Source organism: Echeneis naucrates, chromosome 16 (genome assembly GCF_900963305.1).
Source record: "Echeneis naucrates chromosome 16, fEcheNa1.1, whole genome shotgun sequence".
NCBI classification, from domain to species: Eukaryota; Metazoa; Chordata; class Actinopteri; order Carangiformes; family Echeneidae; genus Echeneis; species Echeneis naucrates.
The window spans coordinates 15,682,522-15,709,766 of record NC_042526.1 but is presented as its reverse complement, the minus strand read 5'-3'; the positions used below and the strand labels follow the sequence as shown (position 1 = coordinate 15,709,766).

Sequence of the window (27,245 nt, the reverse complement as noted above, 5' to 3'; positions counted from 1 at the left end):
AAAAATCTTATGTGAGCATGTAGTCTAAAGGCATGTTAAAGGCATCTTTTCCCATGTAGGTCCACTTAACTTAGGAAAACGTGAACCAATCTTTTATGATCCTATTTGCAAATGGTCCAAAACTTGTGTTTTTCTCCACTTTGTGCCTGTTTAATTTAGATGGGGGGAAAAAAAATGATTGAATGTTGCCTTGTGATTTCAGTGACATCCGTCACCTTAATGGAGATTGGCATCCTGCCCAATGCTGCCATACTGCTGCTCCTCAGTCGAGTGCTTTTCCTGGCGGTCACTCTGGCATACTACTACCACCTGGGCCGTAAGCCGAAGAAAATCTGAAAATCTGCTGTGAGGTACTTCCAGGGAGGGGACAGCTGAGCACAGATCACAAATGTGGGGCCAGAATGTTTGGATCATTATTTGACCAGGGCTTGGAGCATTACTTTGCCAGTGGATGCACGCTGCCCCTTCCCATAGGACCTGACCTATTGCGACACCCAGTATTCAACATATGAGCATAGTCTCACATTCCAGACACTACAACAAGAACAAAAAACCTCAAAGTGAAAGTGAATTACTCCTTCACTGGGCTCTGAGGTCAAGGCCCTGTTGACACACATTCCTCCTTTGTGCAGTTCTGCATGCTGTTAATATAAAGAAGGAACCAGCAGTAGTGCTTTCTATTCTTGTCACCTAGTTCAAGGAATTGTAATGTACAAGTAGTAATAAGAAGTAAGACTTTAATGCACCTGTTTGATCCAATGGTATCTCAACACCAAATCTTAATCACGTGCAAGGCCCAGAATTTGCGCTAACTAGTTTTCTGTTTTGACGCTGTTGACGTTAACTCAAAATGTATGTATGCCAAAGTGAAGCCTGAATATCTGTGTTCTTGCATGCTTTCCTGATGGCTCCCCAGTCAACACAATAATTAGAAAAAAAGCCTCAAATGTGCTTCAAGTAAGATTCAGGTGCAGTCAAATATGCTAAACATTGTATAAATGACAAAAACCAATTTGTTACACTGCTGATAACTGTGTTGCTCCAGCACACTGAGGACATTTTTAAAGTTGTACCCATGAATCATTTTCAAAGCTGAACTACCCAAAATTAAATGCTGAGTCAAAATAAATTTTCAGGGACAGTGACTTTTTTTATTTTTTTTCTCCCCTGCGGTATCAGTCATGACATTCTACTAATGTGTAGGGGAATTACTATTGACAGAATATCTACAACGAGGCTAATACACATAATGTTGATGAATGTGCACTTGAAAGGACTCCTAAAAGATTGCTCTTTTCCTTGGTGTGTGTGCACTGTTTGAAAGGACTTAAGCCTGAATGATCTTAAAGTATTTTAACATTCTGTCCTTGACTGTAAAGCAAGTGCTGAGCATGTCATTGTAAAGGATAAACAAACCCAACCTGGTTCCTCTTTAGTGATGTAGCAGTTTTTTACACCACATCTTTAGTCTTGCCTTAAAACTGCTTAAAACAACAGTCGTCAACACTGCCATCTTGCTTCTTGTATATATGTAAATAGAATATTATGTGGTGTTCTTGTGAACCAAACAGGGAACTTCTTCAATATTGGTTAAATGATTTTCAAAGATTTAATGTCTTTCTTTTGCCTTGTCTTTTTTTGTACCAATACAAGTGACATGTGCATTTTGATTTCATGCATGCAATATAATGCACCAAAATTAAAAGTTTGAACTGTGTAGCAAGCTGCCACCAGCTGGAATGCAAAGCTGATGAATAAAGATGTTGGGTGGGTGAATGGATGAATGTCTTAGCTACAAATGAAAAGCCCTGAAAAAGAAAAGCTGACAAATGGGGTCGTTAAATGCCGGTCTAAAACAGGCGTAACATTTGACATTTCATTTGACAGTTTTCATCAGTTTGTCCAAAACATTTTCTACCTCCCAAAACTTGGCCTGCCCTTGGGTGGGTGACATCTCAGCTGAGTGGCAGTGTTGTGCCAGCAATGCTAACCCTGACCTCTGCAGATAATCCTACTCAGCACCTAAGACCAGTCAAAAAGACTGAAGTCTAAACATAGCTCAAAGTTTTTGTAAATTTAACTTGAAATAAGCTGAAGGCCTCCTCCAAAGGTGGTCCATATTGTTGCAAATGACCATGTTGAGTCTTGCCTTACCAGGGAGTGGTCCTGAGGTCACATTGATTGTGGGTTTCCAGATGAGTCGAGCTCTGAAGACAGATGGTCTTGTTACTTCGGTGAGTTTTTGGTTCAGATAGGGAACGTGAAACATGGGTGAGGTCTTCTATACTCCTGAAAAGTAGCAATTATTTTTTTCCCAGTTTTTAATTAGATGCAACTCTCCTGAGTGACATTGTGTGCCCCAACCTACCATTCTGTCCTGACTGGCATAGTAATTATGGAGTTCAAGAAAAATGGCGTCAATACTACAGGTCTCAAATCATCAGTCCTGTGAAATGTTCAAAGCTCTGTAAAGCAGGTTATTTTAGCAAATATGGGCAGTATCAGGGGGGCATGGCAGCAGCAGGGAAGTAAATAAATGGCTCGTTCATCCTCCTGGTTCTCTGGCATAAATTAGTCAAGAGTTTGCTTTGGCAAATTGTGTCCTTGAAATTTTAGGGGTAACTGATAAATTGAGCTTTGTGTTCCTTCTGATCTAGATGCATAATGTATTGTACTGTTGTGACTAGCATACCAGGTCAAATTGTTTAAAGTTGTAGTATTGTGTTTTTATGTATATATGTGCTATATTGTATCTCAAATGCGAGTTATCAATTTTGAATATTTAGTTTGAAATAAAGAACACGTTTGTTTATTTTGAATGCTTCAGAAGTACCGTAATCAACTTTATTCCAACCAAAGCAGAGTATCCACACATTGGAACCAGAGATTGTGTGACAGGTGTCACTGAAAATGGATCAAAATTAAATTAGAAATGCTAACAATCGGATTGCTTAAACAATCAAAACAGTTTTAGAATGACTCTTTTTATGCTTTCTATGCTCTATGCACAACTTGAAATCATGGCGCAAAATGTATTTCTACTGCAAAAGATGTTGCATGTTATGCACCAGAATGGAGCTTATACGTTTATTGGAAAGATGGCATGCACTTTGGCACTCATTTTAACAGATTTAATTGACAAATGAACAATTTCAAACATGAAATGAAATACCATGTTTTATCGGTTTAACAACATTTGGAAAATCAAGTCCAAATCTGTGTGTTTTGTCTGACAGCTAAGCCTGGGGAAGGCCTTAGACTTAGACTTAGAATGCCCAGCAGCAACAAGGAAGCTTTTTTTACATTCATTGAGCCAACAGTGCAGAGCATTGTTAAACAGCACAACCCCTAATTTCCTGGAGCAACCTTTAAAATGGGGAATCTTCAGCAAAATGTCACATACAGCGAAATGCACAACAAAACAGAACATGTCTTAACAATATAAGTAAAGGGCTGTGATGTAATCTCACTCTTTGTTTAATGTTTTATGTTTGGGAGGTGATGAACATGTCACAACGTGATCATCTTCAGGTTGCCACAAAGATATTTCCTGTAAATTTAAATGAACGTAGCTGGTTCAACCTAGCACATATTCTATTATAACTTTCTCTGATTCTCTTTCCTTTCCTCTACGACACACACAAACACCTTTGGCAAACAGTGGAAAGTTGGGTTGCAGGTTACAGGAAACGCATGTGTGGTTCAGGTGGTCTAGAAGAAAAAAAGCTCCCATGTGTTTCTGTGTACGCATTCTCCCCATACTTTCCGCTTAATACATTGAGCCCTAGTTTACTTCTTGGGGCTTAGTTGTAGTCAGTAAAGATCATTTAATAGGCAGCGTGAAACATCCTGGTCTACCAGGAGCAACTTTTGTTATTTTGCTGGTAAACCCAACTGACTTGATTTTTAATACCCTTTAAGTTTAGTTTTTATATTATCAGAAATGTATGTTTGGGGGTCCTAAACCTTTGTTTAACTCTGCCTCACCGTAAACCAAACTGTTAACGTAAAAAAATGATAAATAAAAACTATAATCACATTGGTACCAAACAGTATCTGCATAGGCTATCACTGACTTGTACTGCAAAGACGGATACTGTGCATAGTGAACAATAATTTTAACAATGCTAATTAGAGAGATATAAAACTATGTCTGGTAACATTGCTCATTGCTGTATATTTTTCACAACAAACTTTTATTTTTAGTGATCAGGAAGTGTGTAGTGCTGGAAGGCTTATTCAGGTCAACTACAGGTGATAATTCCACACAGTGATTACTTTCCAACTACTGCAAGTCCCAAAGTAATCGTTTGAAAATGTAGTGTAGAAGAATCAAGAAAATTAGTTTTTGTATTGAAAGTCATAATCGATGCCAAAAATGTCCTTTGCAACCACTACATGACGTGAGGGACATGAATGATTACTTTCAGTATGGATTCATTTCCTGATCGCCTTCCCAATAAATTTGATTGTTAAAATGGTAAGAATAGAGGAAAATGACCTTGGCCTAAATAGACATCACAACTCTTCTGATGCTCAAGACTCAGAATACAAAAAATAAAAATAAAATAAATTGAAACAATTAGAAAGAGAAGCTGGCAAAAAAAAAATTAGACTCTGGAGCCATGAAATAGCAATCAAGTATATCATATGAGGGGGCGGTGGAGGAAAATAGCAGCGGAGCAGAAGTCGGTGAGAAAATGGAGTTTCCGGGTGGAGAGGGTTAAACCGGCAGCTCCACGCGGCGGCCGCACGGGGGGGGTGTGAACTCTTTCCCCACTCACCCGCAGACGCACGCAGGCAGGCAGGCAGCCTGACAGTCGGAGACAGTCCACAGCGAGCCGGACACAAGCAGGACCGACGACCGACGACTACCGTCCACCCTCCAGCCATCCGTGACCGCCCGCCGACCCACCAGTCCCGGTAAGTCCTCGTCCTGCGTCCCCGGCACGACCCGACCGCCTTCGGGAAAACACGACGACACGATGTGGGAAGCTGTTCGAACTTACCTTAGCTGCCACTCCGATTGCTTCAAAAAGAAAATGCCCCCAAAACACAAAATGACGTCAGATAATAAAAATAAGAAGCTTTTTTTTATTATTGTTGTTGTTGTTGTTAACCCAAAGCTCAGCCGTCGGTTACAGTGAGGTCTCCGTCCCGCCGTCCGTTAACGCGTTTCCACGGTAAAGTGTCAGAAGTTGCCGAACTTCAGCGGATGGTTGGTCTGAGCACTGTGGCGTTAAAGCGGCAGACAGGTGATCAGCTGCTTCATCTTCCGCTCACGTTAAACCGTGTCTGAAGCTAACGTGAACCCTCTGCCTCCCTCTTACAGTTTCGCTGTCAATACTTAAATTCGACCAACTCGATTAAGATGAACATGAGATGAGAACGAAGACTGTTGAATGTCTGACAGCGAAGGATCTGCAGAAGCAAACTTTTGGTTCTTTCTTTACGGGCGAGAAGATCAAATATCCAACAAAATTGCCGGTGATTGTGGAAATGAAGTGGTTGTGATTATTCAGGAAAACTGCCTCGTTGAAGCATTGAGTTCTGTGCACCTCCTTGTGCTGTTAATTTACACCCTCACCACCATCTGGGGGGTTTCCCAGAGGTGCAGACATATTTTTTGACAGATTATCGTGTTATTATGTTGGGTATCGTGGTTTTTACATGGCAGTAGTTTTTTTTTTTTTTTGTTTTGTTTTGTTTTGTTTTGTTTTTTTTAACTCAGCCCCAAAAACAATACGGATAAAAGGTACAATAGAAATATCGAGTATCTGCTTCTCCTGAGGTTTATAGGTAATATGTAGTAGAAGTAGATTTTTGCAGTTTTTGTGCTGTTAAGTCTTGTTCCCCTTGGTGCTTACTCATTTCCAGTCCATGGTGGGAAGTTACCTGGCACTGAACACTAAGAAGGTGTATCACCCCTTTACATGTATGTCATACAGGAAGAAAATCCAGTAAGTATTAAATGGGGAAATCCCCTTAGGTTGACAGAATTACTGAGGCTCCTTAACTGTTTAGACTGCAGAATACCGTATGTAATAATGCTGGGTGGTATGGTGTTGTACAGTTGGAATGGTTGGAAACTATAGACATTTGTATTTCTTAACATGTCAGTGTTTCTGAAGGAGTAAGCACTAGTATAATTTTAATCCTCAACAATGGCCATATAAAGAAAGTTACAGTGATCTTTCTTATCAATTCCTCCTTGTTTTCACTGAGCGCAACACTTTCAAACTTCTTTATTTCCCAACAAAGCAGCGTGGACTAATTTTCAGGGTAATTCATTCGTGCACAGCATTGAAGCATTCTTGTTTTCAGCAGACAGTTTTCAGTGTAGTGCATTGCTGCCCCCCATTATTGAGATATGTCACTGCCACTTCAAATTTCTGAGGGCAGCACACAATACATACAAAATCCATACTGCTGGCCAAATTCACACTAGTCGACCTACTATACTTCCCACCCCTAGTATGAATGGTGAAATGGTTTTCTCTTACATATACAAAAAAGCTCACCTTTTCGTAATTGTCACCAAAATACCACAGTGTACAATGAGCTGCATCCTGTCTATACAGAAGGATAAACATAATTGTTTCATGGTATTAAAGCTTTAATGCCAGGATGATGTAGCAGGGTCTTGCCAGCACGACACCTTCACAGATGTGTAAGCGGATTTTATAAGATAGGAGGTTGTATATTGGGGTTGGCACATGGCCTGACATTTTGTGTACAACAAGGCTGTAGACAGACACAGACACACTGCCATCTGCCCCTCATGCTATCTGCATAAGCAGCTCTCTCGTCCATGCTTCTGAATTTTCTCTTTCTACTGAAATCACCTTCAACATCTCTTTTAGTGCAGCCCACCAAAGTTGTATGATCATGATCACACATTTGCCAAACCACAGAGGGAAATGGGGTCTATGAAGGGAAAAAATGGCTGTGCTAAGTCTCACAATTTGGAAAGTTCAGGTGACTCATTGCAGTTTTCTCAGGGCATGTTGTTTTTTTCTGGTCCCTTTCTCGGCTGCCCTTCCACAAATAAGCTACACATTCTCCTGATTTCAGCAGAATTAAAGGTACTACTGTAGCTTTTACACAAGTTTGCAATAGCATCATTCCTTGGAACAGCTCCACTTTCCAGCCTGTATTTTGACTCTATGTATCATTCACTTTGAGGTAATTCATCGTGACTGGAATTTGCATAGGTAGGATCAGATTAACTGAATCTTTAAAGTAGCCCCACAGTTCTTCTCCATGCATGTTGGTACAGTAGTTGTACAGTGTTTAACACATTCATTTTTTACTGTGCTTTTTCAGAAAATATTGTTACCTTTTCTATCATCTGCTGGTTTGGTAACGCTGCTGAGGCTCAGAAACAGTTGGTTAGGAATACTGTAACAATGACAAATAAACTGTGCGGGATCATGCTGCCTACTGTAAAGCATATCTACAAAGAGAGACCTTTGAAAAAGACAAGCAGCATTGTGGGTGACTAGAAGCACCCCCTCACTGTCTCATTTGAACTGTTGTCATCAGGGCGACATTATTGTTCGCCTCCATTCCCTAAAAACACGTCTAAGTTCTAATTTGTACTTCAAGCCATTAAGCTTTTAAACAAATAATGCACATTTGTCATTTTAGCCATTCACCTATGACTTTACTGTCTAGCTGGTTTAGGCAGCAGATGTGTCCTTCATGGCCAGGTTTTGTATTGTACTGCTCTCTCCCCTGCACCTGTCTGCTGCAAGGTGTGAAGAGATACTGTAAAATGTCTAAAGCTTGTCTATTGTTGTTGGGTTTTTTTTTTTTGTTTTGTTTTGATTTTTGAGATACCATCTGATAATGCTGCAAACCAATTTCCTCATGGGGACAAATAAAGTACTACAAATACTACTACTGCTACATGAAATAATTGTTGTGTATTTATGGTCTGGCTCAGCTTTGCTCTTAACCTCAACTGTCACTGCTTTAGAAAAAAACTGGGCTTGGCCTTATAGCCTTTTTTTTTTCTTTTGAGAAATGTATTGTGAGCTTATGTATTGTGAGTAGCTTTGGGGCATTGTTCGGAATTGTTTTCAAGTGAACAGAGTATGGTCACCAAACAATGGTAGTCATAACTAAGCTTTATTTAATCTGTACTGCTGCTCACCATTAAGAGACCATCAATCTCCTTTACAGATTATCTACTTTGCAGGGGGTAGATGCTATGAGGTTTGGGCTTTGTGTTGTGCTCAGTTTTGTAAACATGAAATTGTGTTGGTATTAAGGTTATTGAATATCTTGTCCATTTAATAGCTGGATATAGATGGTTATTAATGAAGTAAAAACTGCATTAGTAATGACCTAAACATACTAACTGGTTACTTGAAATAATTACTGGTCTTCTGATGGGTCTAAGCGGTGAAGTGAATCCTGACCTCATTGGAATGAATCTAATCTAAAGTTTTCACTCCCAGTGCTATTATTTAATTCATTCATTCATTCATTCATCTTCCATCGCTTCGCTTTTCCCTTCCCAGGTCACGGGAGGTGCTGGAGCCAGTCCCAGCTCACATTGGGCGAGGGCCGGGTCACCCTGGATAGGTTGCCAGTCCATCGCAGGGGCAGTACTATTAATTTATAATTTAAATACAGTGAAAGTAAGGGAGTTATGAAAAAAATAGCACATGAACAGCGTCTGCTTTTTTTAGATACCCAGTTTTATCTGTTACATATTCTGTAATCATTTCCATTTCCTGTGATCGTAGGTGTGATATTAATGCTCCACTTTTCACGTGGGTGTTTACAGAGACACACTGGTACTCAACTAAGAGGAAGATAAAAGTCTAACAGACAGTTTAGGGATGAGAGCATAGCAAAGTTATTTGACTTTTCTCTCCAAGTAATTCAAATGTCATGTCCTGATTATACAACATGTTACTGTAGTTGTTGATAAAAATTATATTTTGCTCAGCCAAATTGAATTTAGCATAACACCTTTAGCTCTGCATTGATGCAAAAATCACTTTTAATAAGGATTAAAAGATTAGCCGTATGTCAGAAATAATAAAACACACTTAACTGCAAGTGAGTTTATTCCTTCAAATAGTCCTTCAACATTTGCATAACTAAATACACAATAATGGTAAATTTGTGGATAACACAGTTTGGATGTTCAAGGAGACAGAAGAGAACAGCTTGTCGTCGAGTACACAGGGAGTTGTCTTCATAGGATATTTTCAGACTCCTCAAATAACCACAATGGCTGGTTATATTTTCAGTTCTCCCCTGAAGGAAAAAATCTGGTTGCGGTAAATATTTTCTTTGGACTTATGGACGTTGGTCTGAACCTTGTTGCCAGAGAATTTCATAAAGTGTCCCTACTGTGCTGTATGTGTGTTGCTGGCCTGGCCTGCAGGTGTTTTCTCAAAGGAAAAAGTTACTCACAGAGAAGTCATTGAATGCAGCCATATGGGTATGGGGTGGGGAGATAGAGATATATATATATATATATATATATGTATATATATATATATATATATCTTTTTTTTTTTTTTTTACCTGAGTGTGATGTTAACTGATTGTGAAACAATGTAAGCATAGCTGCAAAATGCTCAACCTTAAGATGTCAGACAGTGACTCACTATATTGTTGTGTCAGTGTCAGTGGTAATATGACATCAGTCAAGCATATCTAATATGGTAAGAAATAAGCTGCCCTCGTGGTAAATTTGCCTTGAATTACTCAATAAAATTAACTCTAAAACATGCGTCTGTCGCCTACCTGGTAGTAATCACAGTTGTTGATTGGACTCATTTCCTTCCACTTGTGATTACAATGGCATGGCTAACCCATGTGCTGTCACGGGCTCCAAACAGTCATCATGACTGAACCACTATCCACTTAGTGGTGGTGTTTGCCCATCTTCCCCCAGTCTGTCTGACTAGTCTGCTTCCTCTTATTTGTCAAGGACCCAGAACAAACTCTCTTTTCAAATGCACAAATATTCTCATAAAAATCTAGTTCTTTGAAACAATATGCCAGTTGTTGTTTGATAGAAATGGAGAGTCAAGTAGGTTGAGCTGTTTAAGATGGGAGAAACGTGCTTGTTGAGAATGAATTGGCCCAATGTCGCCATGAAGATCAAAGCTGTGTTTAATTAAGAATCCAACTGTGAAGATTGTGCTATGTGCTGTTTTATCTCACATGCCTTGACTATATACAGTGACTCTTCTATCTGATGTTTAGTTTAGCCAATAAATGCTCCTTACATCTGTCTTCCAGAAGAACAACCATGGGGAAAGGATGCATCACAGTCACCAAGTACTTTCTATTCCTCTTCAATCTCCTCTTCTTTGTAAGTAATCCCATTTCTTTCTTACTCTTGGTGGTCTTTCTGCAATAAAAGCACATCTATTAACTGTCAGGATCACATGCGTTAGACTTTGTCAGCAGCTTTGTGTAATCAAGCTAGAAAGATAGGTTTTCCCATGCTCCTTAATTTCAATTTGACACTCCAGATGCCTTTCAGGCTTTTATTAAGCCTGCCAGTCAGTGACAACTGGACTGCAGGCCTCAAGTTTTCATGTTACAGATGTTTCCATCTGTCTGTAACTTTGGCATAAACGTTCATTGGGACTCAAGAATGAACTGATTAGAAATCAGTAATCAAAGTTCAGTGTGACTAATACAAATTCATGCAATTATTGTGACAAAACATATATTGAATAGGACGAGATTGTTATTATAAAATTGTGATATTCATATCCAATTGGTCCACTTGAATGTGAAGTCATGATGATCATGAAATATATGCCCATTATCCCATGCTGTTACTGAGGAAGGCACAAATTTCATGCAATTTGTAATTGAAGGTCTTATTCCAAGTCGAATTGCCAGCTCCAGAGATTAGTTGAGATATATAGGGAAATGATGCCGCAAATCTGCCAGGAGCAACGAGTCTTTATTGACTGCCTCAGCACATAGAGGTCTAAACAGCAGCAGATGGTTCCCGTTTGCTTCCTCCTTGCTCACACTGGACACAACATGAAGTCCAGGGGTTGATGAAACCCCAGACTCCTAAAACTGACTGCAAGGATGTCCAGACCTTTCCAATGAGTCTGTGGTTGTAAACCTCATGCAGACCTTTGATGTTAATGCTCTGCTAGTGTCTAAGAGGAAGCGCGTGTCTCGTGTCAGTGTATGTCCATGTGGACACATTAGACAAGGGAGACTAGGGGAGGTCAGGAAGTGGTGGGCTAATGATGGCTGCCAGAAGCTCAGCAGCCTCTCTAAATGAACAGCTGTTAACCAGGGCTCTAATTACTCCTTTAGAATTGAAGAGGGTGGCCTAACAGGAGGGAAGCTGGTGAAGCAAAAAAGTCTCTCATCTATGGATTTGGCCCCCTCTACAGGGCCCCACAACCTCTAAACAAGGTTTCTCTTAATTACATAAATGTTCAGAACTTCATCTCCTCATTACAAGAGTACATAAGGTAGAATGGGTAATTTACTGTGGCTTTCAGTCTTGACAAGATGAGTCTCACAATTTCATATTAACCCCTTTCTCTACATTTAACACAGCTGGCTTTCATTCAATTTCAAATTCAATAAAGTGGAAATTAGAACATATATGACTGTTGAACAGTAGAGAAATATGCTTGTTGTGTACCTGTCGACATCCTCTTTCCCTCGGGATTGAAGTTAGGATCTCATTTCTCCTAGATGTGTAATAATGACTAATCATAATGGAGAAATCACAGAATCTCTGCTGCAGTGTCTTAAACAGGGCTGTCTGTTGAGGACATAGCAACAGAAATCCAATGCACTTCAACATGAGATTTGGTTCCTGATTCTTCTGTGCTTTTCCTCCATAGATCTTTGGAGCATTGATCATGGGCTTTGGACTGTGGGTTCTCTTTGATAACCAGAGCTTCATTGCAGTTTTGCGTAAGTGCTTTAACACCCAAACTCACCTATTTGAGATAGCACACACATAAATAAACATTCAGTTTATTTGACCCAGCTGGTCTGAACTCAGTCTAAGTGTAAATAGAGAGGAGACAGTGTGCTTGTTGACTCCTTATATCTTTTGTCTACTCTGTACAGTAAATAGTTTTTAACCCTTGAGCACTTGTTACCAAGGAACCATAAAAGAATGTTAGCAACAAATCAAAAATATGACTCAGATGACGTTTGATGGCTTTTTCAGCCGCTCTACCTTATATACACTACCAGTTAAAAGTTTGGGCACACTTTCCTATTCATTTGAACGGGAAAGTGTGTCCAAACTGTTGACTGGTAGTGTACATACAGACACACACTAACTCTTTGGCGATGTGTCACTCTCTCCATTGTCATGGTTTCATCTTTTGTTGGAAACCAGCAGCTTTATGCCCCTGTAGTTTCCACAGTTGTACTTTGAACTTCCCTGCTCTCTTTGTTCTTCAAATGGCAGAGGCGTACAGATGCGACCGCCCACCTTTGTGGATGTCACAGATCTATTTGTGGACACAGTGTAGTGGTAGAAACACTGAGCTTCCAAATGGCATGACAACAGTGTATCTCAGTTGTCTGCCGTGAAGACACAAAAAGTATAATGAAACTCAGTTCCATCCTTGCCTAAAAAGAACAGGAAAGCAAGTATGGAAACTCTTAGGAGCCATAAATCTTCTTATAAATGCTTTTAGTGTATTCTTCCCAGATGGAGTATTGCTGAGAGCAGCAATGAAGTTTTTCTTCCAGTTTATTAAGAAGAATTCTCTCAGTTTATTATCTGGCAGCGTCATAGGCTAATTGTTGAAAGTCAAATTCAGCACATTTTTAACAATAAGAAATGGTTGCCAAAGACAGGAGTGCTAAGAGTGTTAAACCATTCCAATCAACATCAGCTGTCATTACAGCCTGTAAAGCTAGGCCAGTCTGAAAGCACTATAAATTGTTTACTGCTCTTAAAGTAACATAACCTCAACAAAAATAGGAAATCGGTCTATGAAATGTAATGAATTATGCAGTAACTCCACTGGTGGTTGATAAGTGTCTATTATATTGGCACATTCTCTAGTTGTAGCATTTTTTTTTTTTTTTTTGAGAATTGATCTTTTTAAACTGAACAAATGTTTTGGTTCTGACTGACTATCAGTTACCAACTTATCAGATTTTGAGGATAAACTATTGAGATTGTTTGTTTATTTATTTATTTATTTAGCCTTTTGCTGAAGTTACAAACATACCACTTTTTTGTTGATCTTAGCCCTACCTACCAGCAGAGGAGTCAGACGGAGGTTGAGAAACAATTGCTTAGTTTACATAACAAGCAGATTTGAAAAACGTGAGCAACTGCTGCATTAGTGGAAGTCTCTGAAAGGAGCAAAGAGCGGAGCTCTTGAGTGTAACGACTGCACGTTTAATGGTCCATAAAAATGTGTTATATATTTACTCTGATAAAAGTACAAAGTAAATGAGATAAGATGTACTCTGCTTAGTGTTAGGGTTAGCTCCTTAGAAGGAAGGGGTGAAACATCTTAATATAATATTTAATATATTATGAAATCATTAAAGACTTTTTTACTGCCGGGGGTATCAGTTCCCCAATGTGGACAGCATCCAAAGCAACCTGTCGGGGCTCTTTGTAGCCTGTTTTTACACATATTCACTCAGTATATCATATATTAAACGCATGTCAGTAAAACTACTTTTGTAGTGGTCATTTTGTTTTGGCATACTGCAAATATTGGTCTCCTCGATTACTAATACTCATAATTGACACTGAAATAACCATGCTGGTTGATCTCCAGATGACCCGAAATCTAGGATATTGTGAAGAGTTTTCACACATCCTTAACTGAGTAAAACATTTTGAGGAGAAAGCCCCATTTCTGAGTGGAGCTAAAAAAAACAAAAAAAAACAGTCTATATTTAGACCCGAGGTCTGTACTGCTTTGACTAATGCTAAAGTTTTGACGAAGAGCATCCGGAACTGACCTTGTGTCCTAAAACAGTTGGAGTGAGGCCTTTCTTCCTATTTTGGTACTTGAGGTCATTGATAGAGGAGGTCCCACTCTCGGGTTATTATTCAGCTCTCTTTGCTTATCTCTAGCCAAGCATTCAGAACGTAAAGGCAGTACAGTATCCATCATCTCTGTCATCCCCATTCCTATTGTTATAAGTGAGCTGTACCTCCAGAGATAGCAGGGATCCTGCTTCACAGATACCCTGAGGATGTCCACTATGGGCTTTGATGGCCTTGTCACCGCCACATCTTTTGTTGAATGTGTGTAGGATGGGTCAATACCAACTCGCCATTTTGTCCATGGATTTCTAGCCTCACTGGAAATCTTTTCCTACCTTGTAAAGGAAAAACACCAAAGCTGCAGACAACTCTGATTATTGACTCTGTGTGTTCCCCTCAGAAGCTGTACCATTGCCTGACCATAAACAGGATCTTTGTGTTTTCAGTTTCCATTCTTTAGAAGTGATATTAATAGAAGCCACTGCAGCTGTCCCAATGATTCCAATCGCGGGAATTTGGTGGAATATTTTGGTTTCAGCCCCCCCCCCATTTTTTTTTAAAGGCCATATTCCCCCTAGATATATACTGCTCTATATCAGAACATTGCTGTTAAGTTTCCCCCACTGATATGATGTCTTATTTGTATCTTGCAAGAACTTGCCAAAACACAGCTTCCTTATTATTAAACAAAAGTCATCCTTGGAAAGAAGGTCCATGAGCCAGAGAGTGTGCCAAAGCAGTTTGGAAATATGCTGCATTTTAATTCAGAAACTTTCCGGAGTCATGAACAGAGGAAAGAGGACTTCGTTGGAAATTGCTCAGAGAGAACAGAATTGATCCTCTTGATCTTTTAATCTGTACATAATGTCAGCTTCGACCTATCTACAGCTGTATACAAACTGAGTGCATCTCTCTGGTTATGTTTACAGACATTTTTCCCTCCACCCTCAGCAGCTTTCATGAAGGGCACCATAATTGTCTTTAAATGGAAAGTTGTATGGAAACCACCCGAGGAACTATTTTAGAAAATCTAGCAGAGACCTACATGGACATGTGCCATAATACATGACAGAACAGCACAGTAACCAGGCAACCACATGCTGACTTCAGGAGAATTGTATGTTTCAGTGTTACCGCAGAAAAACACAGATGTTAGTTCTATAGCTAGATGAGTATCTGTTGCTCTGCCGCTTCAACACACCTGGGAGTGTGCCTGAGAGGAGGGATTTTTAGTTAAAAGATGCTAATGTGCAGAGTGTACGATAGAAACTGGAGCTGAAATGTTTCGCCGATTATGTTTTACTGGTAGTTGCTACATGATGTTAGAAGAAATAGTCAATCCAAAATATCAATGCCAGAAATATTAGAAAACACAGTTGAACACTTAAGAAGTGGTCACAGCAGAGAATTGTTTTGAGGTTGAATTGGCCCTGCGTGTGTTCTCTCTGTGTGTTTTTACTGGAACGACCGCTCATTGGGTTGCAGGGAAACGACACACAAACAGCTATCTCAATTTCAGCCCCCACTGTTATAATCATAGAATATTACCTTATGATCTTCATGGAGGAAATTATGTTAATGGCCGACTATAGCTAAGTAGACCTTTGCCATGCAACGTCAGTTCAGCAAGTTTGTTTCTGTTTTCTCTTTTCTATCACAGCAGTTTGCAACAAGTTCAGTTCAAAGTTTAAGTTTATCTTAACGACTGACCGTCACTGATATTTGTCTAAATCTTTTTATGCAATCCGCCAAATTTAACCTTTTAATGTCGATGTGGACACTTTCACATGCTCCTTTTTTTTATGCATGTGTGAGTGAGGGAGAGAGGAAGAAAGAGTGAGTGAGAGAGCCCAGGACAGACTGAAATAACAGGCAGACAGTCATGTTGTATATTCCTTAGCCAGCACTCTGTTGAAGCAGCTCTTTAAATAATACCCTTTTGCCACATAAACGCTCTGCTTATGTTTGCTGCTTTTAGCTTTGAGTTGTACTCATACCACCACAACTAACGTCCTGTGTAGAGTCAGCCATATACAAGCAAAGCAAAATCAAATCAAATGTATTTATATAGTGCTTAAACATAACAAAGATACATCAAGGCACTTTACACATACAGCAGGTCTAGACCAAACTCTTTAGAGAACTCATTAAAGAGACCCAACATATCCTTCCAAGAGCAAGCACTTGGTGACAGTGGCAAGGACGTCACAACATGAAGTTAATTACAGTATAGCAGCTGTCACACAGGTTGTTACAGGTAAAGAATCATTAAATAGGCAGGAGCTGATCTATATCATGTAGCACAAATTTTTGTCATTTAAAATATTTTGTGTTTTTAAAGCAGGTTCATTCAAAAGATAAGGTATGTAAGATAAGATAGCCTCTATTGTCATTGCACAGTTGCCTATTCATTGAAATTGAGGTGCCACAAGTGAAGGCGCATAAAAAAAAAAGAACACACACAAAACAACAAGACAGGAACATAACAATACAGTAAGGCAAACCAGGTGCAACAAGATAAAAACAAAGCATATAGCTCCACTAGTGAATAAATAATAGTAAATATGTAAATATGGATGAAAGAGCAGTGTTGCTGCGCACTGTGATAGGTCTGTAATCACTGAGGTTGCTTCATAGTAGGAACATACTCTACAGCCCAACCCATTGTTTGTTTTTGTTTGGGAGGATGACATCTTGCATCCTGTGTTGATATGCATGCATTGAATTTTACACGTGAGAGTCATAGATAGAAAGACAGCTTATTTTATAGACTGAGAGACCATTGAGTTTATTGAGCCTGCATCATAGCGTATATTGTTTTCGATGATTGCTGAATAAAGCATCGACATATGGGAAAAGAATTTGAATTGAGCACATCTATTCAGCTTTGTGAGGAACAAGCCAAAAAAGTAACATTGCATTTTATTCATAGAGCAGTAAGAGAGGAACTGTTATCGGATAGCTCTGGTTGGTTTGGTTGGCCCAAGAATCTGACGCTATTTCACAACACTCCAATTCTGGCTTCATCTGCAGACCAAGCTCTGACTCTCTGGAGCTCCTCCAGCCTAGATAACAGCCCCATAATGGCTCCAGTCTATCTCCTCTCCAACCTCATCCATTTCAGTGCCAGCCCCTCCTCCTCCTGGATCTCGCCTGCTCTACATTCCAAAGCAGGAACTCAATTAATCTTGCCACACAATGTTTTGTCTTGGTCCAACTCTGTGGTGTCCTATTAAAACGATTTTTGTGGGAGAAAAGCAGAAGAATTTGGAAGAGTAGTGGATTTGCTCTGAAGCATTTTGGCTCTCATTTACCAACAATATCAAAATGATTACACATGTGAACAGGCTCTTTCTCTGTGCTGCAGGTGTTTGCAAGCAAAAACTGTTGTTAAGGTGGTAACATAAACATATATCATAGATCAATGCAGACACAACTTTTGGTTTCTATGTTAAATTGTCACAGTTAATCTTATAGTTTAAAGTTTAACTGAATTGAACTGCGACGTTTTGGCATGTAACTGTAGTAGATTTGCAGGTCATGTGATTGTATCAGTGTTTAAATGTAAGTTGAACTGTCCTGTTTGCTTACTTTTGTTTATCCAGAAGAATCATCGGACACAGTGAAAGTGGCTTCATACATCCTCATTGGAGTGGGTTCATTGTCAATGGCCATGGGCTTTTTCGGTTGCATCGGAGCCATCTATGAAATCCGTTGTCTTCTGGGTCTGGTGAGGAATCACATGAATGCTAACATACTACAGCTTGGCTTCATTCTCATATAGTCAGAGGCGGACATAAGGTAGCATCCTCACCAAGGCAGTTAAAAACAAAATGTGCATCAGAAACTCACAGAAAATGGTTTGTTGAGAACCTCACAGATTACCACAATTCAAATGTCTAAACATTCAGCTACACGCACCTGCTCCAAATGTCAAGCTTAACTAAGGCACCTGATGGATTCCTACTGACAGTAAAGCCCCTCCGCAGATCTGTTTGTGTGGGGGCAGTGGGTTCACAGCATGCGTGTCTTTGCTATGAGGTGGGGGAGTGACAGGGATAAAGCCGGTGAAATGCAGGGGGTACAATCAGAGCAGGGATGGGTGCATGACCTCTGCAGTGTAAAACCTGCGAGGAGTTAACTGAAGAAGTGCTGTGACCTACTTCTTCCAGTGACAGTGGCCAGCTGGCAGAAGCCCCCCCGCCCTATTTCTCTCTCTCTCTCTCTCACACACACACACATACACACACTATATGTAAAGCTGTGGAGAGGTTTTATGGTTTACATTATCATTGCTGAAGGTTTAAGAGATTAACTTTAAGATGTATCTGAACACACTATCATCAGCTCAATATTTACCTATCATCACCTTTCAGCAACTTTTAGCCGGGTTGGTTTGGGGAAATTATGTACTCATTTATTTTTCCGCATCTGGCCGCTCCAGAGTAACGCTCCAATCAAGTGGACTTGTTTATGGTTAACTGGAATGTGTATCCTGTATCATGTCATGAGTTTGGATTCTAAATGTTGTTATTACCCCCACAGTACTTCACCTGCCTCCTGCTGATCCTCATCGCCCAAGTCACTGCTGGAGTCCTCATTTACTTCCAAACAGAGCCGGTAAAAACTATTTTGCTCTATCAACCTACCTTTTTCTCTCTTCCTTTGCTTCTTGATTTCCCTTCCTTCCATTATTTCTTTAACCTGACTTAGTGATTGTATTACAGCGATTTGTAAAACATCATGCCATGTGACTGATTTAGAGTGTGCCTATTGGCAGTGGCTCTTTCTAAAGAGAGTGCAGTATAACCAACAAACAATTTGAGGCAAATGGTCTCAGCGATATTCTCTTCAAGTTCTTGCTTAATTTGGCCATTGTAGCCACAAAGCCCTCCGAATGTACTCCACCTTTGAGGGCTTCATCACAGCAGAGACTGAAGCACAAGGAGAAGTTTGGTCCAAGTAAATAACAACTGTCCTTCTGCAGATATAGAACAAACATTGAACTGTCTACAATGTACATATATGTAGTTTTACAGTTAAATGTAACAAATCATAGCAGTCTTTGTTTTAACGTTGTGTGAAATGTGACTTGTCACAATTTTTAAATGAGAATTTTAGTACAGTGAGGCAGCTTGGATATGTTTTTAAGTTTGGGTTTGTTACATTGTTGGACAACACAAACATTTAGCTGAGAAAAGCTTTTTGCTGCTGTTTTAAAATGCTGTGTATGTGAGCTGACAAGAGGCAGAATACAAATATCCTACAGGGCAAACTGCCCAGTCCAGTTTTGACCTTGTGTTGTTCCCTTTTTATTCTCTCTTAATTCACCTTCTCCCGCCTTTTTCTCCCTCTCACCACCCTTCCTCCCACTGGTATATCAGGAGACTAATGGATATTAATGCCCCCCTTCACAGCTCTGTCTGGCTGCATTAGGTCTTAGTTAAACCTTTTAGCAAGCCCCTGCATCCTATACACAGTTTAATAGTTCAACATTAGGAGATGGGTGTTTTGGGGTTTGTGTGTTTTTTTTTGTTTTGTTTTTTTTTCTCTCTTCACTGATGTGATCTTTGATGCTATTAGAAAGTGTGATGACAGTAGAAGAAGTAGCAACCTGATGAGGAAGTAGCAAGTCTCCACTGTTGTCTAATTTCCTCCTTTGGTTTTCTCTGTGTGTGTTTTGTGTTGGAGGCAGAGAAAGCCAACAAAAGTATTCTTCTTGCTAACACTGTTGTCATCTTAACTTTATCTGCCTTGCACTGCCTCAGCTAGTTATCACCTCAGGGAAGGAAATCACTTTCCTCCTAAGTGTCTGATTATACAGTGCCCCCTACAGGTGGAAAACCAAATCATCAGTTCAGTTCCCTTGCTGAGTTTAGTGCCAGTCCTTTGAGAAAAAGCAAACAAAACTGGATACTCAGGAAAAGGCAAATTAGATACCAAGTCGGTCAAGTCACAAAAAAACACTTATTGTCACTGCTCAGCAGAAAATCTGTGTTTCAAAAATGAAGAGCACTGAATCTTTATTTAGAAATGCTGAAAACAAGGATATTTTCACAAGTTATGCTAAGTTGATGTTTTGGGGGCTTCACATGATGGCAATATGACACACCGACACTACAATAGTAACACATATTTCTACAGGACAGTTTTGGTCAAAAGTTGCCAATGCATCATTTCACACTTAATGCTTTCATACAAAAAAATGGTCCTTCGGTCTCAGTACGAAAATCCCTTAGTAATCTCACCCCTGAAAGCCAACATATATGCACGTGTATATATGTGTTTGTGTGCATCTCTGAGAACGTGCGTGTGTCAGTAGCTTTAGATACACTCCCTATGTTTAAGGCTCACCACAGGGTAGGGCGGTGCCCTTTCCCAGAATAGGGTGAGGCTCTCGGTCATCCCCAGTAGACCTCTGAAGCTACACTGCTGCTACTGTTCTGTGGTCTTGTACAAATAAACACAGAGTCATGCACTGGGAGGCTGCTTTTGTGTCACTCTTCAGCCCGACATGGGACTTCACAGAGCAACACCAACCAAAGTGTTGACCCAAGAAACAGTAAATTCAGATGCTGCTTGTAAATCTAAGAGAAAGATTTTTGTATTGGCGTGTTTGTTTTCTTTTCTGCCATGCAATGAATGATTCATTCTACATGGCTAATCTAACTCCTTTTATGGCTTCTGTAATAAAAAAACCATCACATCCTTTGTGTGTAGTTATCTGCAACATTTATCATCTAAACATTTATCATCTAACATTTATCATCTAAAACAACCAGTACTAGTGTGGCACTCCAACTTTGCATTGTTGATAATGTATTGTCATCTCATTTCTAGTTGAAATATGAAATGTCCAACATCATAAGGGGCATGATAACCAACTACACCGGACAGAACAGGACCACAGAGCACGCATGGGACTTTGTTCAGAGGACGGTGAGTTGCTCTATAACCTGGTTAATACGCAAAAGTATATCTTTTTTTTTTATGTTAGTTCCACAATGCTGAAAATAAAATTCAGCACATTAAGCTAACCAAACAAGTGTTTTTATTTATTTATTTATTTATTTGTTTTAATTAAAGTCACAGTTAGTGCCGCATCTGTAAGTCCATGAACAGCAGCAGGTGGGTCATTTGGTCTCAGCTTTTATGTAAAGATACTCTTACAGTAACAAGTAGAGTAAACAGAGTAGAGTAACAAGAGTGTTTATATTTTTAGAATGGGCGTCAATGGTGTGAACTCGACTCTACACCCTGTGATGCTGGCTGAATATTTTGCCGTATCCACAATTTGTCTGCAGGAGAGAAACAGGAAAACTTCCTGTTATTAAAATGATTATGTATGGTTATCCACACCACTTCCCTAATTGAGCTACTTTTGTGATATTGCATATTTTAGCAATCATTTAACAAGTAAAACCAGATGTGTGTTGATGTTGGATACTGATCATGTTCATTCATCGAAACAATGGTTTCCTTGTTTTGCCCTCATAGTTATTTTACCAGCTCTCTTAGATGGGTCCTTTATTCATTTCCCGCTTCTCTTTCATATAACCAGATGAAATGCTGCGGATGGACTGGCCCAGGAAACTGGTCTGAGAATCTTTCAATCAAGAACAGCTCCAAGAACCTCTACTCATGTTCATGTCGCAATGAGAGCCTGGCTGGCACGGACATGCAGGAAGTAGGCCTGTGTGAGCACATGTCCAAAGAACTGCCTGTCTATGAAACGGTACATAACAATTCTAAAATCCATCATGCTGTCTCTGCACCAAAGTTGAAAATAATGTTCAGCTTCTCAAATCAGAATATAACACCTGTCCAGTTTTGACAGCTCCCACACTATATGTAGATATATTTCTTTGATAAGGTAGCATTATTGTTTAATGGATTGGTTGTACAAACCTTCCAACTGTGCCCTTACCTCCTGTTTTTTATGGCCTCTCAGTCATTCAGAGGCCATGTCTGCTTCCTGCAGTCAGACTCATTGTGCTCAACAAACTCCTTTTCCCGAGAAGGGGTTGTTTCACAGGGTCTTTTTTTTACTGAGTTCCCATTGTTTTAATTTCATTTCATCAGTCGCGATTTATTCATTAGCCACACATGTTGAATGTGAACAGTTTTTCCCCTCATTTCATATTTTCATTTCTTGTTGGCTTTTTACCTCTTCATTGATTGTTGAAAGGGCCATACCTTAATATTTAACCTGCATTGATGAAATAAGTAACAAGATACTTTACTTGTGTATATGCCGCAATGAAAGTGCTGCTCTGACAATACGAAGTAGTTCAAAATATATTTAATAATCAAAAGTGAAAATAAGTGCCACCCCCTGTGAAGGTAAAATCGACCTCATAATCATATAAAACACAGTAAATGTATGTGTTAGCTATACTGTACTGCAGCACCACATTGATATCTTAGCTGACACAATTTGAACTTCATCCTTTAATAAATTCTACTCAGTTCCACTCAGGTCCATGGAAATAGATTCATTTCATTTTGAGTCAGTGTTATTTCATGCTCCTGCAGCTGGGTGAACAATGATGCCATGCCCTCATTTTCTGATAGTTCTTAATCGCACAGTGAATTCAGACAGCCGAGGCGTGTTGTTTGTATTTTATGAGTTGTTCAAATACCAGGAAAGCTCTACTGTTCTGTTGTTTGGTCTGCATGTTTCAGAAGCTTTACTTGTCCTGAGTGTTTTCCTCAGCTCAGCTAAGCCGTGTTATTCTTCCCCTCACTGACTCAGTCCAAAGCCAACACTTGTGTTTTCAATAGGCTCTGTTCATGTCCGGCCTCGACCATGTACTAATTCATCTCTCCTCTGCACATTGGCTACCCCCCCATCCATGTCTTTCTCACTCTCATTCTATCTCTCTCTCTCTCCCTCTTCTTCTATCCTTCAGGGCTGTATAACCAACGTGGAGAAATGGCTAATGGACAACTGTGGGGTTATTCTGGGAATGTGTGTCGGTGTGGCAGTTGTGGAGGTACAGTATTTTTCTAGTCTATAGAATATACACTGTGTGTCTTTGAGCTGTCTCTGATTAGAAACTTGAAAGAAACATTTCAGTAGCTTTGGCCATGGCTCCAAATCATTGGTTCTATATAACATCTAGTGAGAATTGCAAAGGTGGCCAAAGGAAGCATGGGACACTTGACGGTGACTAACTCTCAGCATCACTGCTCCGATGACCAACATCACCCAACAGGAATAGCATGAAACACAAAACCAAACAGGCCATGAAACTATTCTTTCTGACAAAACTCCACTGTAAAAGATGAAGGTTAAAATTTAAAGCCCTCATTCAAAACAAAAATATTGGCTTCTTAGTTTAGCCAAAACCAGTATGTGGCTTCTAGAGCAATAACTCAGGTCACAGTTTTGGAAAAAGTCTTTCCAGGCTGTCTCACTCAGAGATGAGTAGATTGATTCCACTCTTAACAGGCTGATCTCTGTACATCAACCACATTTTATTGTTTCTACACTTCAGTTTTCCAATAAATTAAAGAGCTGTGTCTAAATGTTTCCTCTACAGTGATTTATTTGTGGCAGCGCGACAAAATATCATGATTTACCTCTATTTTTTTCTTTTGATATGGCATCAATTTCTAAAGAGCCATGTGCAGAACATTGATTTGCTGCTTCACTCCTTGGCAGATTTTTTCCCCCTCACTCTCCTCTGGAAAAATCAAACCACATCAGTGAGTCTTTGGGACAAAACCATAACATTTTTACCTGGAACTGAGCTCACACATCACAATATATAATCAACCCACAAATTTTTATTTTTGTGTGTGTGTGTGTGTGTGCATGCGTGTTAATAATTTACCATAAAGTATTTGGCAATTCAAATATATCCTTTGGATGAGCACCATCTTGGTCTAATAATAATAAAAGTGATTAAATGGCGCGCCCTATCACCCAGCGCCGCAAATAGAATCTATTTCTTGTGTGAAACACTGTTTCATGTTAATTATTCAACTTTAGATTCATGAAGGCAGATTCCAGTCTTTATACGATTCTCTTGGTTTCCTGTTTAACGGAAAGACATGAGATTGGTTTCATTTAACTCTGAGTGAAAATGCAAATCAGCAAGTTTTCCAAAATGCCTAACTATTCCTCCGGCCATGTCAAAGAATTTTTAAAGCTTGGTCCTGCTGATCATTAAAAGGTGTTTTACTGCAACCCCCCAAATAAAGCGATTAGTCAAGGAGCAGGAAATTAACAGGCATCTATGGTAATAATCAAGTTTTGAAAATACTAAAAATATGCAAAAAAAGAGAAGATTTGCAGCTTCTCGTGATGTGACATCTAATTGCCTGATTAATTGGTAATAATTGGTACATCAAACTCATAGCTCTACTTTCAAAATCGAAAAAAATGAGATGAAAACAGGTAATATATTTCACGCATATGTGATCAAACTCTTTGGTTCTTACACATAGATTTTTTTTTTTTTTTTGTGAATGCCCAACTGCTCAGTTTCCATTCTCACAACTAAGGTGGCTCTCAACTCTGTTTCTTGCAGCTCCTCGGGATGATTCTCTCCATGTGTCTGTGCAAGAGCGTTGTCCAGGAGGATTATACCAAAGTACCGAAGTACTGATCTGAAGACGGAGCCAGCTTCACACACAGATGGATGGACTCTCTCTCTCCCTCCTTGTCTCACATTCTTCTGCACACACACAAAAAGTAAAACAGCTGTGTCCCCCATTTGAGCGTTCCAAGCCTTAACAGCTGTGCAAATGTCTCCCACCCCATATGTCTCTGTCACACAAACACACACACACCTCTCAATCAAATTTGACACTTGTTGGACGTAAATTCACAAGGTACCATTGTTGTCTTACCATTTGTGTTTTCTGAGCAGATATCTGATATATTTTAGCAGAGGCCTGAGGATTTCTCAGTTTGATACCATGCAAAAAAGTTCATTTACGTGTTTTGTTTTCTTGGCTGACCTCAAAAAAGCGCTTAACATCGTAGTAGAGAGCACTTAAGTGACATTTGGTAAGTTGAGAGGTGGCACATCTTCTGACTCTGGGGCAGGGACATGAGAGGGAGAGGGTGTGTGCGCTGAAGGATTAAAGTTGCTGTGTGATCTTGCAGCTGGTATTTTTGGTGCAGAGGGTGGAGGAGAGGCACAGGGCGGGGCTGCTGCGATGGAGGTTTTGGCTTCTATCGTCAGCTTCTTGTACCCAGAAGCCCTAATATTAACCTCCCTTTACACCCACTGTCCATCTGTTAGCATCTCTAACTTACATCACTTTCTTCCCGTGTGAATGGTAACCAGTAGCTTTCCTAAATGACTAGTTTTGCATCAAGTGTGTGTGTATGATATGCTGTGCAAGTGTTTTATTTCTTTTTATTCTTTTTTATATTCTCAGTTTTTTTTTTATTGTTATTTTTTTTTTAACTGTATATATGACTTTGGTAATAGAATAGGGCACTTCAGTGCCTACTCAGCGTTTTATATGGAAAATCTTCCACCCTCCTGTTCTAAGACTCCTATTGTTCTTTGTTTCCTTTCTGTTGCTGATGAATGTGGTTGCCGATGCAGCTCATCAGCTTCGTTTTGGTCTGAATCTGAGAAATTGGAACCTTCACAGGCAATCTGTCAGCACTCTTTCAGCTGTATTTTTCATCTCTTCAGCATAGCGTTGTTTCATCGACAGCCAGCCAATCATAGCTCCAACTCTAACCATCTTTATTTGAGATCCTTACACCTGCAATTATTATTTGGTAATCTGGATTCTTTTCTTCCTTTCATTTGTAGAAGTAATGCAGAAACGGGCAGCTGTGTGACCACAATCTGTTTTCCCTTCTCCCCATGATGATTTGTTTTCTGAGAAGTTATTCTGCATGGTTTAAATTATTAGTAACATGAGCAGAAAAAAAAAAGAGGTGGGCACTCACAGTGAATACTTTCAAAAGCTGCTATGACCAGAAGATGACGGTTCATCATCCCACTTAATTTCTATCTCAGTGTCTCAGTCCTCCACTTCCTTTTGAATACACTATTATCACTGAAGATGGTGTTGATTTAGTGAATAGATTGCACTTTCATGTTGCCTGTAGTTTGTTTTTTATTTTTTTCCTTCCCATTTCATATAAGTTATTTGAAATCATGTTCATCACGTTACAATTTCACACGGGAGAAAGGAGGACACTGACCACTGTCAAAAACATTCACAGACAATCTGTTTTGTGACCTGAAAAATTGAAACATTAATTTAACTTAAGGAGAAATGAAGGCTTTTTTTATCATTATTTTTAAAGTATTTTTTAAACTTTTACAAAAAATGTATGTTTATGTTCAGTATAAAAATATTTGTGGACCTGTAAGCCATGTTTAAAAAAAAAAACAAAAAACTTTTGTGTATTGGTTTTTATTATTGAGAAATATTAAACTTTAAATTCAAAAGACAAAGAGTTTAATTTGATCTGATCTTATGAAACCTGGTTCACAGAGAATTATTTTTGCTGGATTAAACTGTAGGTTCTTTGACTTCCGTCAGATGTAAGGTTTTTGTACCTAAAGCAGCCAGAAGATGGCAGTGTATACATTGTCACTTGCTCAGACAGAAATTAATTTGGACATGATGAGAAAACGATGGTGCTGAATGGTGAAATTTAAGATGCTAAATCTTATTTGTGCAGGCTGCAGGTTTAATTAGGAGCCCTGCGCAGAAATAAGTTATTTCACTGTCTTTGTAGTTCTCATCTTTGATTTCTTTTCGCCTTTATTCCTATATTTTTTTTTTATATTACTTGGATTGGTTACCTTGCGGCTGAACAGAACAAAGGAGTCCACGTCTGTTCATTTCACTGTGATAACATATGCCAGCAGCTGATACCTCATCACAGACCAACACAACTTTGATGCAAAATAACACAATCACAGCACAGGCCTTTTCTGCACTAATCCACTATTGTCTGAGACACTTAACCTTGGCATAATGAGTACAGCTATAGTGTACACTCAGGAGACTTCTAAAGTAAGTGAACAGAGCCACAGCTCATCAGGGAGCTCTGTCCGTGACTGCTGCAAGCGCCAAACATCAATCTCTCGTTTTAAATAAGATATTGAACCAAAGCAAAACAGCTGTGGGCTGCACAAGGGGGAAAAAAAAAAATGAGGAGCTTCTTCACATTGAACTGAAAAACAAATTCAGCTGAATCATCGTTGGACAGATGTGATGGAGAATGATGTTTATATTGCTAATAAATAGATTA

The 27,245-nt window shown here is 39.4% G+C and overlaps 2 protein-coding genes across 4 annotated transcripts in view; both read left to right on the top strand.

Annotated features, from left to right (window-relative positions):
- The window catches only part of LOC115056642 (tumor protein p53-inducible protein 11), a 28,905-nt gene extending 26,082 nt beyond the window's left edge, over window positions 1-2,823 (top strand). Inside the window, exon 8 of one of the 2 annotated variants that reach the window (XM_029523238.1) lies at window positions 203-2,823. In XM_029523238.1, the coding sequence (XP_029379098.1) occupies window positions 203-336 (134 nt within the window). In that variant the 3' untranslated portion in view covers window positions 337-2,823. The remainder of the gene's footprint in view (window positions 1-202) is intronic. The other variant, XM_029523239.1, reaches the window with a different exon arrangement.
- Window positions 2,824-4,752: 1,929 nt separating this feature from the next.
- cd82b (CD82 molecule b) lies at window positions 4,753-25,934 on the top strand. 2 transcript variants are annotated; one of them, XM_029522735.1, is made up of 9 exons: window positions 4,753-4,923; window positions 10,276-10,345; window positions 11,865-11,937; window positions 17,605-17,729; window positions 18,545-18,619; window positions 20,840-20,938; window positions 21,561-21,734; window positions 22,912-22,995; window positions 24,538-25,934. In XM_029522735.1, exons 2-9 carry the CDS (start codon window positions 10,283-10,285, stop codon window positions 24,613-24,615), a joined length of 771 nt encoding a protein of 256 aa, XP_029378595.1. In that variant the 5' UTR covers window positions 4,753-4,923; window positions 10,276-10,282; the 3' UTR covers window positions 24,616-25,934. The 2 variants fall into 2 exon arrangements, with proteins under 2 accessions (XP_029378595.1, XP_029378594.1); XM_029522734.1 differs by having other exon boundaries at window positions 4,754-4,923; window positions 10,273-10,345.
- Window positions 25,935-27,245: the final 1,311 nt, after the last annotated feature.

Coding starts and splice junctions, on each gene's coding strand:
- cd82b (XM_029522735.1), top strand. CDS start 10,283: ATGGGGAAAGGATGCATCACAGTCACCAAGTACTTTCTATTCCTCTTC. Junction 11,938..17,604: donor GAGCTTCATTGCAGTTTTGC/GTAAGTGCTTTA, acceptor TTGTTTATCCAG/AAGAATCATCGGACACAGTG. Junction 20,939..21,560: donor GGGACTTTGTTCAGAGGACG/GTGAGTTGCTCT, acceptor TCATATAACCAG/ATGAAATGCTGCGGATGGAC.